Source organism: Delphinus delphis, chromosome 10 (genome assembly GCF_949987515.2).
Source record: "Delphinus delphis chromosome 10, mDelDel1.2, whole genome shotgun sequence".
Taxonomy (NCBI): domain Eukaryota; kingdom Metazoa; phylum Chordata; class Mammalia; order Artiodactyla; family Delphinidae; genus Delphinus; species Delphinus delphis.
In genome coordinates this window covers 48,394,235-48,409,830 of record NC_082692.2, presented here as the reverse complement: position 1 = coordinate 48,409,830, position 15,596 = coordinate 48,394,235, and the positions used below count along the sequence as shown (strand labels likewise).

Here is a 15,596-nt window from a genome sequence, read left to right as displayed (position 1 = left end):
GGAGAGGCCTGAGAAGAAATCAACCCTCTGACACCCTGACCTCAGAATTTTAGCCCCCAGAACCGTGGGAAAATAAGGGCTAGAGAAATTAAAAATTGAGTCAGACAAGCTTTAAGCCAAAGAAGAATTGGAAATGATAATGGAAAGTCAAGTGAAAGTTCAGGACCTAAATGAAGAGGACCATCTGGTTGTTATCAGGCTCACGCCACAGTATCTTACTGCTATTTGGTGACTCTAACTGGGCTGTGCTTAAGAGTTAAACTTGAGTGCAGTTTATCTTTTAAATCTACAATGGAAATCTACATTGCTGAGGGAACACACTCAAAAGAAGGGGCTTCAACAGGCAAACGAATGACTAAGAATGAGTGGTAGCTGCAATGGAGACCCTCAACTTATCAGAAGTCAAGGAACAAGTGGGTCCTTCAATATGATCAATAGCTATTTTAAAAACAACCAAACTATGATTGTTACATTATATTTGTTTAAACTCTTTATAAAAGGTAAGGGGCTCATGTTTAATACTAGGTGATTTGCACTTCACAGCAATTTTAATATGGATTACTGTCAACCCAATACCAATTTATGAGCAGTACCTACTCCATTCAGTGTAAAACAGTCTCACAAAATGGATTTCTGATATTTAACACATGAAAGAAAGATTCTGCAGTTATTATGTGTAAGATGAGCTGCTACTTTTCTGACACAAATTCTGATACAACTATTTTTTAAGTGGAACCTATTGGGTCCCAGAGTATTCAATTTAAATTATTACTCAATAAAATATAAACAAAAAGAGATGACTCCTAAAAAGAATTAGATACCAAAAAAAGAAAACAGCTTCGGTTCATTATTTAAAACATATTTTATTACAGGAAGTATTGCATACTGATTTAAAGATGAACTATGAAAAGTATTATGAAATGTCCAAATAACTGGGGTACTTTCAGGTGGTGCAAAGGAATTGTCTGACTCCTAGTCTATACATATCAGCTAAAACAGAATGTACCAAACTACAGGAAAAGCTGAGCAGAAGCAATACATCATGTAGAAAACATGATTACTTCTCTCCAGCTGCTCCATCCATCATCATCTCTGACTTCCTGTGATTGAAGAAAGAAGTTGATGTCCATTTTTTGCCCTCACTCTGACCTCAATTTGAGTTCCCAAACTGTCAATAATGATAGTGCATTGTGCATTTCTACTTCCTGATTTTTCACTTTCATATTGAGGAGAAATTCTGAGTGTTGTGTGGGGGCTTAAAGGTGGAGAGGGACAGTAAGAATAGGCCACCCAATGGAAGGGTGTCAGAATTACAAGGAAAGTGTATGGTCAATCTCAGAACCTGTGGGTGGTGGAAGGTAAAATGTACAAACACAACAAGGTCAAATAGACATCAGGTGTTGAAATCCACTTGCAGGAGGAAATGGAAATTTTGGCAGGACAAGAAACTTCAAAGGAAAGTGAAAATACATTACAAAGAAACTGATGTCTTACACATTCCTTATCCAGCGGAAATGATCTTTAATGAGTTGGCTACTGCCTTCAATAAGTTGAAGCTTAAGCATGATAACAGCTGCCATGTATTTATACCGAATGAGAAGAAATATATAACTTTTATTTTCAAACTGCGGTCTGGATGTTTAAGAAGATAGCAGATTTACTTGGGCCTCATTCTTAATCTGTGGGAAACAAAATGGATGAGTTGGAATCATCACTAACTTAATGTCATACTTTCCAAGAAATCTCTTTGTTATACCTAACTGCAGGGACCGTTGGGAAGAGGAAATTTCTCATCCTCACACATATAAATCCATAAGCAAAAGTATGCAAATGAGAAATAATCAAATACTATTTTATAATACTGAAAGGATCTAGTAGAAACCACAATTTATAAATGTATATACTATATCTAAAAAGTATCACTGGATTGGTTCGTTAACTTAAAGGAATATTTGATTACTAAACTGTTTAGACTACAGTATTTAGAATGCAAATATATTTTCTATAAATTAATTTTCATACTTATGAGAAATCATTGTAAAATGTCTGGTAAATATGCCTAGTTTCTGCTTGATACTGTATTTTCCTATACTAAGTGAGAGATGCACTGCTAATTTTTACTTTTAATTTCTTTGCTCTTTCTAGCTAAATACAATGTATTTGATCAATCTTTAAAAATCAAGACTTCTTAAACATTATAGAGATAGTTTTTCTCTTCCTAGTAATGCAGACAGCCCCACCCTCAAGCTCTCATAGGCACTACTCAAAGGCAAGAGGCTGCATAAGTATTTTATAAGTATGTAGGTGTGTGCTATCTTATAATGTGGTGATAAATATAACTATTTTAATTTGATTTTCCATGGAGCTTGACCATAGACAAAGAAAATGATAGTCTCTTAACTATTATTTATTTTTATTATATAAAGATTAAGCAGGCATTTCTTGACTCTGTATCGGTCTCTCTTTAGCTTTTCAGCTTTATTGGAAAGTATGAACTCTTCTGAGAAAGAATAACTCTGAGATGTTGATAAGATTGAACTTCTGAGCCTTCAAAAGCTACGTATAAGGACATGGGCTAATAAGCATTGACCCAGATAATGCTACACTGTTAAGCCTCTCTGTAGCCAGCTGACTGATCTTCCCACTTGAAATTTCAGGGTCTATAACATTTCTTAATTAAGAACTGATGTTTGGCTGCTTTTAGTAGGCTAATTCAGCTTTATATTCTACTACTGCAATTTATCTTGTTATCATCTTTCTATTGTATTTGTGGAACTGAATAAGCAATACAGCAACAGATTTGAGTTTCTTAACCTAAATTTTAAGTCTGTGCTCATGTGTACCTAGTTTATAAAAAGAAATACATGTGACTACATGCCAAATGCAATCTACTCTTTCCAAACAACAAGAAGGTAGTTACAGCTGTATTCTGCAGCATTTTGACGGTCCTAATCATAGATTGGAGGTAACTTAGGGACTAGAGTAAAACATGCTTCATTCGTATTTCAAATCCTAACCCTCAGCTACAAGTACAAAACTGCAAAAGAAATTCCTAATCAAATTTCTAACATAATATTTCAGACATAGTGACAAGACTCAAAACCATTTCTTGAATGAGGGTTATTGAAACTTCAGAATTTCCAGCAGAAAATACAAATGCTCTGCTTTCAAAATGTTAGAGATATGAAAAATGACAATGAGACTACAAATACCTTCATAAGTAACTTCAAAAATGAGTGTTCATATACATAACCATCTAGTTCCTCTTCATGCCCATCCTAGTTACACAGAAGTCAGTTAATATATATATCTTTTTACAACATTTCATATTTGATCCTTAGAAAAACTCTCAGTAACAAAAGGTTACTCAGAGCTGATGTGTAACATTCCAAATCTCTCTGAGATGTGGAAATCTCTCTGACGTAGATATTAAGTGTATTGGTTGAATCTCTCTGCAAAGATATTAAGTGTATTGGTTTGCTAAGGTTGCCACAGGAAAATACCAGAGACTGGGTGGCTTAAACAACAGGAACTTATTTTCTCACAGTTTTAAAGGCTAGAAGTCCAAGATCAAGGTCAGCAGGTCTGGTTTCTCTTGAGGTCTCTCCCTGGCCAGCAGACTGCTGCCCTCGTGCTCTGTCTTCGCATGGTCTTTACTCTGTGCACATGCACCTCTGGTGTCTCTCTGTGTATCCAAATTTTCTTTTCTTATAAGAACACCAGTCAGATTGGATTAGGGCTCACTCTAATGGCCTCTTTTAACTTAATCACCTCTTTAAAGGCCCTTAGTCCAAATACAGTCACATTCTGAGGTTAGAGTTTTAACTTATGACCTTTGGGGGAACACAATTCAGCCCGCAACGGTAAGTGACACAGCAAGAGCACGAATCTAGGTACTGACTTGAAGGCCTCTCATGTGTGTTCTGTGTGTGTGTTACATGAGCCCATCACAGTCTCCCAATGAAAGCAAACGTCTGATATTTTTCATGGAGAATAGTTGAATATAAATGAAAACAAGATGACAGGAGAAAAGGAAGAGGAGGGAGAGGCCCTTCAAGATGGCAGAGGAGTAAGACGTGGAGATCAACTTCCTCCCCACAAATACATCAGAAATACATCTACACGTGGAACAACTCCTACAGAACACCTACTGACGCTGGCAGAAGACCTCAGACCTCCCAAAAGGCAAGAAAATCCCCACGTACCTGGGTAGGGCAAAAGAAAAAACAAAGACAAAAGAAATGGGACGGGACCTGCACCAGTGGGAGGGAGCTGTGAAGAAGGAAAAGTTTCTACACACTAGGAAGCTCCTTCACTGGTGGAGACAGGGGCTGGGGGCGGGGGGGCGGCGGGGAAGCTTCAGAGCCAAACAGGAAAGCACAGCAACAGGGGTGCAGAGGGCAAAGCGGAGAGATTCCTGCACAGGGGACCGGCACTCACCAGCCCGAGAGGTTGTCTGCTCACCCCCCGAGGCGGGTGGGGGCTGGGAGCTGAGGCTTGGGTTTCGGTGGGATTGCAGAGAGAAGACTGGGGTTGGTGGCGTGAACACAGCCTGAAGGGGACTAGAGTGCCACAGCTAGCCAGGAGGTAGTGCTGGAAAAAGTCTGGGCCTTCCTAAGAGGCAAGAGACTACTGTTTCGGGGTGCGCGAGGAGAGGGGATACAGAACACCGCCTAAACGAGCTTCAGAGAAGGGCGCCTGCCGCAGCTATCAGCGCAGACACCAGAGACGGAAATGAAACGCTAACACTGCTGCTGCAGCCACCAAGAAGCCTGTGTGCAAGCACAGGTCACTATCCACACCTCCCCTCCCAGGAGCATGTGCAGCCCGCCACTGCCAGGGTCCTGTGATCCAGGGACAGCTTCCCCAGGGGAACACACGGCACACCTCAGGCTGTTACAACGTTACCCCAGCCTCTGCCAGTGCAGGCTCACCCCGCATTCCATACCCTCCCTCCCCCTGGCCTGAGTGAGCCAGTGCCCCTTAAACAGCCACTCCTCTAACCCCATCCTGTCTGGGCGAAGAACATATGCCAGAGGGCGACCTACACACAGAGGCGGGGCCAAATCCAAAGCTGAATACCAGGAGCTGTGCGAACAAAGAAGAGAAAGGGAAATTTCTCCATGCAGTCACAGGAGCAGCAGATTAAATTTCCAAAATCAACTTGATGAACCCTGCATCTGTGGAATACCTGAATAGACAGCAAGTCATCCCAAAATTGAGGCTGTGGACTTTGGGAGCAACTGTGGACTTGGGGTTTGCTGTATGTGACTGATAAGTTTCTGAAATTTATGTATATCTTAGTATAGTTTTTAGCACTTGTTATCATTGGTGGATTTGTTTATGGCTTTGGTTGCCCTTCTCTTTTTTATTTATTACATTTTTATGTTTTTATTTTAATAATATTGTTTTTATTTTTTACTTTAATAACTTATTTATTATATTTTACTTTACTTTTTTCTTTCTTTCTTTTTTTTCTCCCTTTTCTTCTGAGCCGTGTGGCTGACAGGGTCTTGGTGCTCCAGCTGGGTGTCAGTACTGAGCCTCTGAGGTGGGAAAGCTGAGTTCAGTACACTGGACCACTGGAGACCTCCTGGTTCCATGTAATATCAATCGGTGAGAGCTCTCCCAGAGATCTCAGTCTCAATGCTAAGACCCAGCTCCACTCAACGACCAGCAAGCTCCAGTGCTGGACGGCCCATGCCAAACAACTAACAAGACAGGAACACAACCCCACTCATTAGCAGAGAGGCTGCCTAAAATCATACTAAGTCCACAGACACCCCAAAACACACAATCGGATGCGAACCTGCCCTCCAGAAAGAAAAGATCCAGCCTCATCCACCAGAACACAGGCACCAGTCCCCTCAACCAGGAAGCCTACACGACCCACTGAACCAGCTTTACCCACTGGGGGCAGACACCAAAAACAATGGGAACTATGAACCTGCAGGCTGCGAAAAGGAGACACCAAACACAGTAAGTTAAGCAAAATGAGAAGACAGAGAAATACGCAGCAGATGAAGAAGCAAAGTAAAATCCCATCAGACCAAAGAAATGGAAAGGAAATAGCTACATAAAAAAGAATTCAGGGCTTCCCTGGTGGCGCAGTGCCCCGGTCTGGGCAGATCCCACATGCCGCGGAGTGGCTAGGCCCATGAGCCATGGCCGCTGAGACTGCGCATCCAGAGCCTGTGCTCTGCAACGGGAGAGGCCACAACAGTGAGAGGCCCACGTACCGCAAAAAAAAAAAAAAAAAAAAAAAGAATTCAGAGTAATGATGGTAAAGATGATCCAAAATCTTGGAAATAGAATGGAGAAAATACATGAAACGTTTAACAAAGACCTAGAAGCACTAAAAAGCAAATAAACAATGATGAAGAACACAATAAATGAAATTAAAAATTCTTTACAATGAATCAATAGCAGCATAACTGATACGTGACCTGGAAGATAAAATAGTGGAAATAACTTGCAGAGCAGGCTAAAGAAAAAAGAATGAGAAGAATTGAGGACAGTCTCAGAGACATCTGGGACAACATTAAACACATCAACATTCAAATTACAGGGCTCCAGGAAGAAGAAGAAAAAAGGAAGGGACTGAGAAAATATTTGAAGAGGTTATCGTTGAAAATTTCCCTAGTATGGGAAAGAATATAGTCAATAAAGTCCAGGAAGCGCCAAGAGTCCCATACAGGATAAATCCAAGGAGGAACATGCCAAGACACATATTAATCAAACCATCAAAAATTAAATACAAAGAAAAAATATTAAAAGCAGCAAGGGAAAAGCAACAAATAACATACAAGGGAATCGCCATAAGGTTAACAGCTGATCTTTCAGCAGAAACTCTGCAAGCCAGAAGGGAGTGGCATGACATATCTAAAGTGATGAAAGGGAAAAACCTACAACAAAGATTACTCTACTCAGCATGGATGTCATTCAGATTCGACGGAGAAATTAAAAACTATACAAACAAGCAAAAGCTAAGAGAATTCAGCACCACCAAACCAGCTTTACAACAAATGCTAAAGGAACTTCTCTAGGCAGGAAAGAAAAGAGAAGGAAAACACCTACAATAACAAGCCCAAAACAATTAAGAATATGGTTATAGGAACATGCATATTGATAATTACCTTAAATGTAAATAGATGAAATGTTCCAACCAAAAGGAACAGACTGGCTGAATGGATACAAAAAAAAGACCCGTATATAGCTGTCTACAAGAGATCCACTTCAGACCTAGGGACACATACAGACTGAAAGTGAGAGGATGGAAAAAGATATTCCACGCAAATGGAAATCAAATTAAAGCTGGAGGAGCAACTCTCATATCAGAAAAAACAGACTTTAAAATAAAGACTATTACAAGAGACAAAGAAGGACACTAAATAATGATCAAGGGATCAATCCAAGAAGAAGATGTAACAAGTGTAAATATTTATGAACTGAAAATAGGAGCACCTCAATACCGAAGGCAAATCCTAATAGCCATAAAAGGGGAAATTGACAGTAAGACAATGATAGTAGGGGACTTTAACACCTCACTTTCACCAATGGACAGATCATCCAAAATGAAAATAAATAAGGAAACACAAGCTTTAAGTGATACATTAAAAAAGATGGACTTAATTGGACAGTCAATCCAAAACAACAAAATAATCTTTCTTTTCAAGTGCTCATGGAACATTCTGCAGGACAGATCATATCTTGGGCCACAAATCAAGCCTTGGTAAATTTAAGAAAATTGAAATTGTATCAAGTATCTCTTCTGACCAAAATGCTATGAGACTAGAAGTCAATTACGGAAAAAAAAAAAAGTAAAACATACAAACACATGGAAGCTAAACAATATGCTATTAAATAACTAAGAGATCACTGAAGAAATCAAAGAGGAAAGCAAAAAATACCCAGAAACAAATGACAATGAAAACAAGATGACCTAAAACCTATGGGATGCAGCAAAAGCAGTTCTAAGAAGCAAGTTTTAGCAACAGAATCCTGCCTCAAGAAACAAAAAACATCTCAAATAAACAACTTAACTTTACACCTAAAGCAGTTAGAGGAAAAAGAACAGAAAACCCCCAAAGTTAGCAGAAGGAGAAAAATCATAAAGATCAGATCAGAAATAAATGAAAAAGAAATGAAGGAAACAATAGCAAAGATCAATAAAACTAAAAGCTGGTTCTTTAAGAAGATAAACAAAATTGATAAACCATTAGCCAGACTCATCAAGAAAAAAAGGGAGAAGACTGAAATCAACAGAATTAGAAATGAAAAAGGAGAAGTAACAACTGACACTGCAGAAATACAAAGGATCGTAAGAGATTACTACAAGCAACAATATGCCAAAAATAGACAACCGGGAAGCAAGGGACAAATTCTTAGAAAAGCACAACCTTCTGAGACTGAACCAGGAAGAAACAGAAAATATAAACAGACCAATCAAAAGCACTAAAATTGAGACTGTGATTAAAAATCGTCCAACAAACAAAAGCCCAGGACCAGATGGCTTCCCAGGTGAAATCTTTCAAACATTTAGAGAAGCGCTAACACCGATCCTTCTCAAACTCTTCCAAAATATAGCAGAGGGAGGAACACTCCCAAACTCATTCTCTGAGGCCACCATCACCCTGATACCAAAACCAGACAAAGGTGTCACTAAAAAAGAAAACACAGGCCAATATCACTGATGAGCATACATGCAAAAATTCTCAACACAATACTAGCAAACAGATTCCAACAGCACATTAAAAGGATCATACACCATGATCAAGTGGGGTTTATCACAGGAATGCAAGGATTCTTCAATATACGCAAACCAATCAATGTGATACACCATGTTAACAAACTGAAGAACAAAAACCATATGAAACACTCAATAGATGCTGAAAAAGCTTCAACAAAAGCTTACACCTATTTATGATAAAAACCCTCCAGAAAGTAGGAATATAGGGGACTTACCTCAACCTAATAAAGGCCATATATGACAAACCCACAGCCAACATTGTTCTCAATGGTGAAAAACAGAAACCATATCCACTACGATAAGGAACAGTACAAGGTGGCCCACTCTCACCACTCTTATTCAACATAGTTTTGGAAGTTTTAGCCACAGCAATCAGAGAAGAAAAAGAAATAAAAGGAATCCAAAAGAGAAAAGAAGAAGTAAAGCTGTCACTGTGTGCAAATGACATGATACTATACATAGATAATCCTAAAGATGCTAGCAGAAAACTACTAGAGCTAATCAATGAATCTGGTAAAGTAGCAGGATACAAACTGATGCACAGAGATCTCTTACATTCCTGTACACTAATGATGAAAAATCTGAAAGAAAAATTAAGGAAACACTACTTTTTACCACTGTAACAGAAAGAATAAAATACCTAGGAATAAACCTACCTAAGGAGACAAAAGACCTGTATACAGAAAATTATAAGGCACTGATGAAAGAAATTAAAGATGATACAAACAGATGCAGAGATATACCATGTTCTTGGATTGGAAGAATCCATACTGTGAAAACGACTATACTACCCAAAGCAATCTACAGATTCAATGCAATTCCTATCAACCTACCAATGGCATTTTTCACAGAACTAGAACAGAAAATTTCACAATTTATATGGAAACAGATAAAACCCCAAATAGCCAAAGCAATATTGAGAAAGAAAAACAGAGCTGGAGGAATCAAGCTTCCTAACTTCAGACTATACTACAAAGCTACAGTAATCAAGACAGTATGGTACTAGCACAAAAACAGAAATATAGATCCATGGAACAGGATAGAAAGCCCAGAGATAAACCCATGCACATATGGTCACCTTGTGTTTGAGAAAGGAGGCAAGAATATACAATGGAGAAAAGACAGTGCTTTCAATAATGGTGCTGGAAAAACTGGACAGCTACATGTAAAAGAATGAAAATAGAACACTCCCTAACACCATACACAAAAATAAACTCTAAATGGATTAAAGACATAAATGTAAGGTTAAACACTATAAAACTCTTAGAGGAAAACATAGGAAGAACACACTTTGACATAAATCACAGCAACATCAGTTTTGACCCACCTCCTAAAGAAATGGAAATAAAAACAAAAACAAAGGGGACCTTATGAGACTTAAAAGCTTTTGCACTGCAAAGGAAACCATAAACAAGATGAAAAGACAATCCTCAGAATGGGAGAAAATATTTGCAAACGAAGCAACTGACAAAGGATTAATCTCCAAAATTTACAAGCAGCTCATCCAGCTCAATACCAAAAAAACAAACAACCCAATACAAAAATGGGCAGAAGACCTAAATAGACATTTCTCTGAAGAAGACATACAGATGGCCAAGAAGCACATGAAAAGCTGCTCAACATCACTAATTATTAGAGAAATGCAAAGCAAAACTACAATGATGTATCACCTCACAGCAGTTAAAATGGGCATCATCAGAAAATCTACAAACAACAATAGCTGGAGAGGGTGTGGAGAAAAGGGAACCCTCTTGCACTGTTGGTAGGAATGTAAATTGATCCAGCCACTATGGAGGTTCCTTCAAAAACTAAAAATAGAAGTACCATACGACCCAGCAATCCCAGTACTGGGCATATACCGAGGAAACCATAATTCAAAAAGAGTCATATATGATGTTCACTGAAGCACTATTTACAATAGGCAAGACATGGAAGAAACCTAAGTGTCTACTGACAGATGAATGGATAAAGAAGATGTGGCACATATATACAATGGAATATTACTCAGCCATAAAAAGAAACAAAATTGAGTTATCTGTAGTGAGGTGGATGGACCTAGAGCCTGTCATACAGAGTGAAGTAAGTCAGAAAGAGAAAAACAAATATCACATGCTAACACATATATACGGAATCTAAAAAAAAAATGGTTCTGAACAATCTAAGGGCAGGACAGGAATAAAGATGCAGACATAGAGAACGGACTTGAGGACATGGGGAGGGGAAAGGGTAAGCTAAGAAGAAGTGAGAGAGTGGCACTGACATATATACACTACCAAATATAAAATAGATAGCTAGTGGGAAGCAGCCACACAGCACAGGGAGATCACCCTGGTGCTTTGTTAGCAGCTAGAGGGGTGGGATATGGAGGGTGCGAGGGAGACGCGAGAGGGAGCGCATATGGGGATATATGTATACATAGAGCTGATTTACTTTGTTATATAGCAAAAACTAACACAACATTGTAAAGCAATTATACTCCAGTAAAGATGTTTTAAAAAATTGCAAAATTAAAAAAAATAAAAAGAGAGGCAGCAAAACTCATGAAAGAAATTATAAAGTTTTCAATAAAGACTAAACTGGAAGGAACAAAGAAAAAATAAGTTCAATTTGTAACTCCTTCAGAAAAATAAAAGATAGAAAGGGAAAAATATTTAAATTAAAAAAATGAAAAGATGATAACATTGGAAGAAAAAAGTAATACCAAATCTAACCACAGAAGATTCACTATCAGTACTACAGAAGTCCCAAAATAAAATCAAAGCAATGCAACTGAATAAACTGCTTAAAATTTTAAAAAAACCTTATTGAAATAAAAAGATTTGAAACCATACACTGAAAAGGCAGATTGCATACTTGGGAAATAAACTCAGAACAGGAAAACCTAAGCCATACAGCAGTAAATATACAAATACCTAAAGAAAAAGAAAAAAATCTTTTAGGCATCTAGGCAACAGTTACAGAATATAAATGTTTTTCAGGATAGGTCATGCTGTGCCATAAATCAAGATTCAATGAAACAGACTACAACAGTTAAATTAGGAATCAAAACAAATAAGACATTTTTAGAATCCTGCATATTTTATAATTTAAAAACACATTTCTAATAACTCATTTCAAAGAAGAAATCACAAACTGAATAGTAATAAAATACAACATATTAAAATTTGTGAGATATAACTGAAGTAGTACTTAATAAGAGAAATTTATAGCTTTAATCACTCATATAAGGAGGGAAACAGATATGAGTCAGTTATCTAAGTTTCCAGTTTAAGAAACTAGAAAAAGAAGACTTAAACCCCAAGAAGTCAGGGAAAGAATAACAATGAGATCAAAATACAATAAATAAGAAGTTAGACAACAATAGGGAAGAAGTTGATTCTTTGAAAAGTTTTGAAAGTCAATAAACTTAGCAAGACTATACCTCAATAGTTTACTATAAAACAGCAACAAAAATCTTACCTTGGCCAATTCTGTAATTTTACCAAAACCAGGCTTCCAAGAGGGAGCTGTGAATAGACGATCTTAAATCCACTTTGATGAAGCTGAGACTCTTCAGGAAAGTCTTCTTCAGAAACAGAGCACTTATTGTACCTTAAGTCAGTGTTCATGAAGCAGTACCATGATTCATTGTGATCAACTTTGGCTGCATCCTCACTTGACAACAATCTCCATTTCAAACAACTTTCATTCTCACACTGAACCCACACTTTGTTTACATAAATGTTGTTTTCCACTGAGGAATCCATTGCCGTATTACAATATTCTGCTATCATCTTACTATTCAATTTTCCTTTTTCCATAAATGCATTTAATCTGGAAAATAAATAACAGGAAAATAAAAGAATAAGATTTCAGGGTATAAGGAGAGAAAGTTAAAGCCAAAATCCGAGAAGTGGCTCTTTTATAACTTTTTTGCCCACCTCCTCTCTGTACATGCTGAACATGTTACGTTTCCACCTACCCAGAAACAAAGGAACAAAACAGAAGCATCAATCACTCTGGTCATAAAATGCTCCAAAATTAAAAATAAGAAAAGTATGATGGAGCAGAAGTGGAGTAGAGGTTTACTCTAATATCTATTCTATTACCAGTTAGTACATATCCAGTACTTTTGCCATAATAACAGCTAAGCCTTATTCAGTGCTGACTATGAGCCAAATACTATTCTAAGTGCCTTATGCACACAGCTTATAGTCTTCCCAACAACCTCAGTATGAGCACTTTTAGAGAGAAAAAAAAAAGCTTAGAAAAGTATAGTAATTTATTTAAAGTCCCAGAGGTACTATGTGACAGAGTTGGGATTTAAATGCAGGCAGTTTTCTCCCTAATTGTGTGGTCTTATCCACTGGGCAGTACTGCCTCTTGGGTATATGGTGGACATAGTGTGACTTGATCCCCTCTTCTAATTCTGAGGAAAATCAAAGGTAGCAAAATATTTCACCATGTGAAAATTTGAAATTTATTTTAAAAAAATTAAAGGATTCTTTTGCTTATATAGCTTTGCCTTTTATCCATTATTAATTCAAGTGATTTGAAAAAAATTTCTCAGAGGTTTTTTATTATGAAAATTTTAAACATATAAAACGTTAGAATTATATGAGTTAGCCCCTGACTTCTAGCAAAAATAATAATAGTTACGTGTATACTAAAAAATAAGTAATATAGCTGAAATACAAGAAAAACTATCAGCAACTTTTTTTTTTTTTTGCGGTATGTGGGCCTCTCCCATTGCGGAGCACAGGCTCCGGAAGTGCAGGCTCAGCAGCCATGGCTCACGGGCCCAGCCTCTCTGCGGCATGTGGGATCTTCCCAGACAGGGGCACGAACCCGTGTCCCCTGCATCGGCAGGCAGACTCTCAACCATTGCGCCACCAGGGAAGCCCTCAGCAACTTAACAATAAAGTATTAAAGTATTTAAAGTCTTTTTTAAAAAAAGACTTACATATACCATATTAATAAATTAGTAGAACAACCACTATCCAATATAAGCACCATTTAAAGAAGCTCTTAATCCATGAGTTAATTGTATAATTAGAAACACACTTATAATCACACTTTCCATGATCACTACAAATCGCTTTAGAATAAAATTTGCCAATATATTTCAATAGCCATAGCCACAATTTTTGACCTATTAATCCCACTCATTTGAATGTATACAAAGAAAATAAACTTAAAAGAGACTAACCTAATGAGGAAAACAATAGCAAAGATGAATAAAACTAAAAGCTGGTTCTTTGAGAAGATAAAAAAAATTGATAAACCACTAGCCAGACTCCTCAAGAAAAGAAGGGAGAGGACTCAAATCAAAAAAAATAGAAATGGAAAAGGAGAAGTTACAACTGAAATCACAGAAACACAAGGAATTATAAGAGACTTCTACAAGCAACTATATGCCAGTAAAATGGACAACCTGGAAGAAATGGACAAATTCTCAGAAAAGTATAACCTTGAACACTGAATCAAGAAGAAACAGAAAATATGAACTGACCAATCAGAAGTAATGAAGTTGAAACTGTAATTAAAAATCTTCCAACAAACAAAGTCCAGGACCAGATGGCTTTCCAGGCGAATTCTATCAATCATTTAGAGAAGAGCTAATGCCTATCCTGTTCAAACTCTTCCAAACAATTGCAGAGGGTGCAACACTCTCAAACGCATTCTATGAGGCCAGCGTCATCCTGTTACCAAAACCAGACAAAGATATCACAAAAAGGAAAACTGCAGGCCAATATCACTGATAAACATAGACGTAAAAACCCTCAACAAAATACTAGCAAACAGAATCCAACAACACATTAAAAGGATTATACACCACGATCAAGTGGGATTTATCCCAGGGATGCAAGGATGCTTCAATATATGCAAATCAATCAATGTGATACACCATATTAACAAACTGAAGAATAAACACCACATGATCATCTCAATAGATGCAAAAAAAGCTTTTGACAAAATTCAACATTGATATATGATAACTCTCCAGAAAGTAGGCAGAGAGGGAACCTAGATCAACATAATAAAGGACACATATGGAAAACCCACAGCAAACGTTATTCTCAATGGTGAAAAACTGAAAGCATTTCCTCTAAAATCAGGAACAAGACAAGGGTGTCCACTTTCATGACTATTATTCAACAGTCTTGGAAGTGCTAGCCATGGCAATCAGAAAAGAAAAAGAAATAAAAGGACCCCAAATTGGAAAAGAAGAAGTACAACTGTCACTGTTTGCAGATGACATGATACTATACATAGAAAACCCTAAAGATGCTACCAGAAAACTATGAGAGCTAATCAATAAATTTAGTAAAGTTGCAGGATACAAAATTAATCCACAAAAATCTATTGCATTCCTATACACTAACAATGAAAGATCAGAAAGAGAAATTAAGAAAACAATCCTATTTACGACTGCAACAAAAAGAATAAAATACCTAGGAATAAACCTAACTGAGGAGGCAAAAGACCTGTACTCAGAAAATTATAAGATGCTGATGAAAGAAATCAAAGATGACAGAAACAGATGGAGAGATATACCATGTTCTTAGATTGGAAGAATCAATATTGTGAAAATGACCATACTACCCAAAGCAATCTACAGATTCAATGCAATCCCTATCAAATTACCAACGGCATTTTCCACAGAATTAGAACAGAAAATTTTATGATATTTATGGAAACGCAAAAGACCCTGAATAGCCAAAGCAATCTTGAGAAAGAAAAACAGAGCCGGAGGAATTAGGCTCCCTGACTTCAGACTATACTACAAAGCTACAGTAATCAAGATGGCATGGTACTGACACAAAAACAGAAATATAGATCAATGGAACAGGATAGAAAGCCCAGA

General features: G+C 37.4%; 1 protein-coding gene across 2 annotated transcripts in view; it reads right to left on the bottom strand.

Moving 5' to 3' along the window:
- Positions 1–15,596, bottom strand: part of ZCWPW2 (zinc finger CW-type and PWWP domain containing 2) — a 139,241-nt gene that overhangs the window by 73,113 nt on the left and 50,532 nt on the right. Inside the window, exons 1-2 of one of the 2 annotated variants that reach the window (XM_060022081.1) lie at positions 14,241–14,310; positions 12,209–12,562 (exon numbers count right to left, since the gene is read on the bottom strand). In XM_060022081.1, coding sequence (XP_059878064.1) covers positions 12,209–12,549 — 341 coding nt within the window. In that variant the 5' untranslated portion in view covers positions 12,550–12,562; positions 14,241–14,310. Of the gene's footprint in view, positions 1–12,208; positions 12,563–14,240; positions 14,311–15,596 lie in introns of those variants that run through there. The other variant, XM_060022082.1, reaches the window with a different exon arrangement.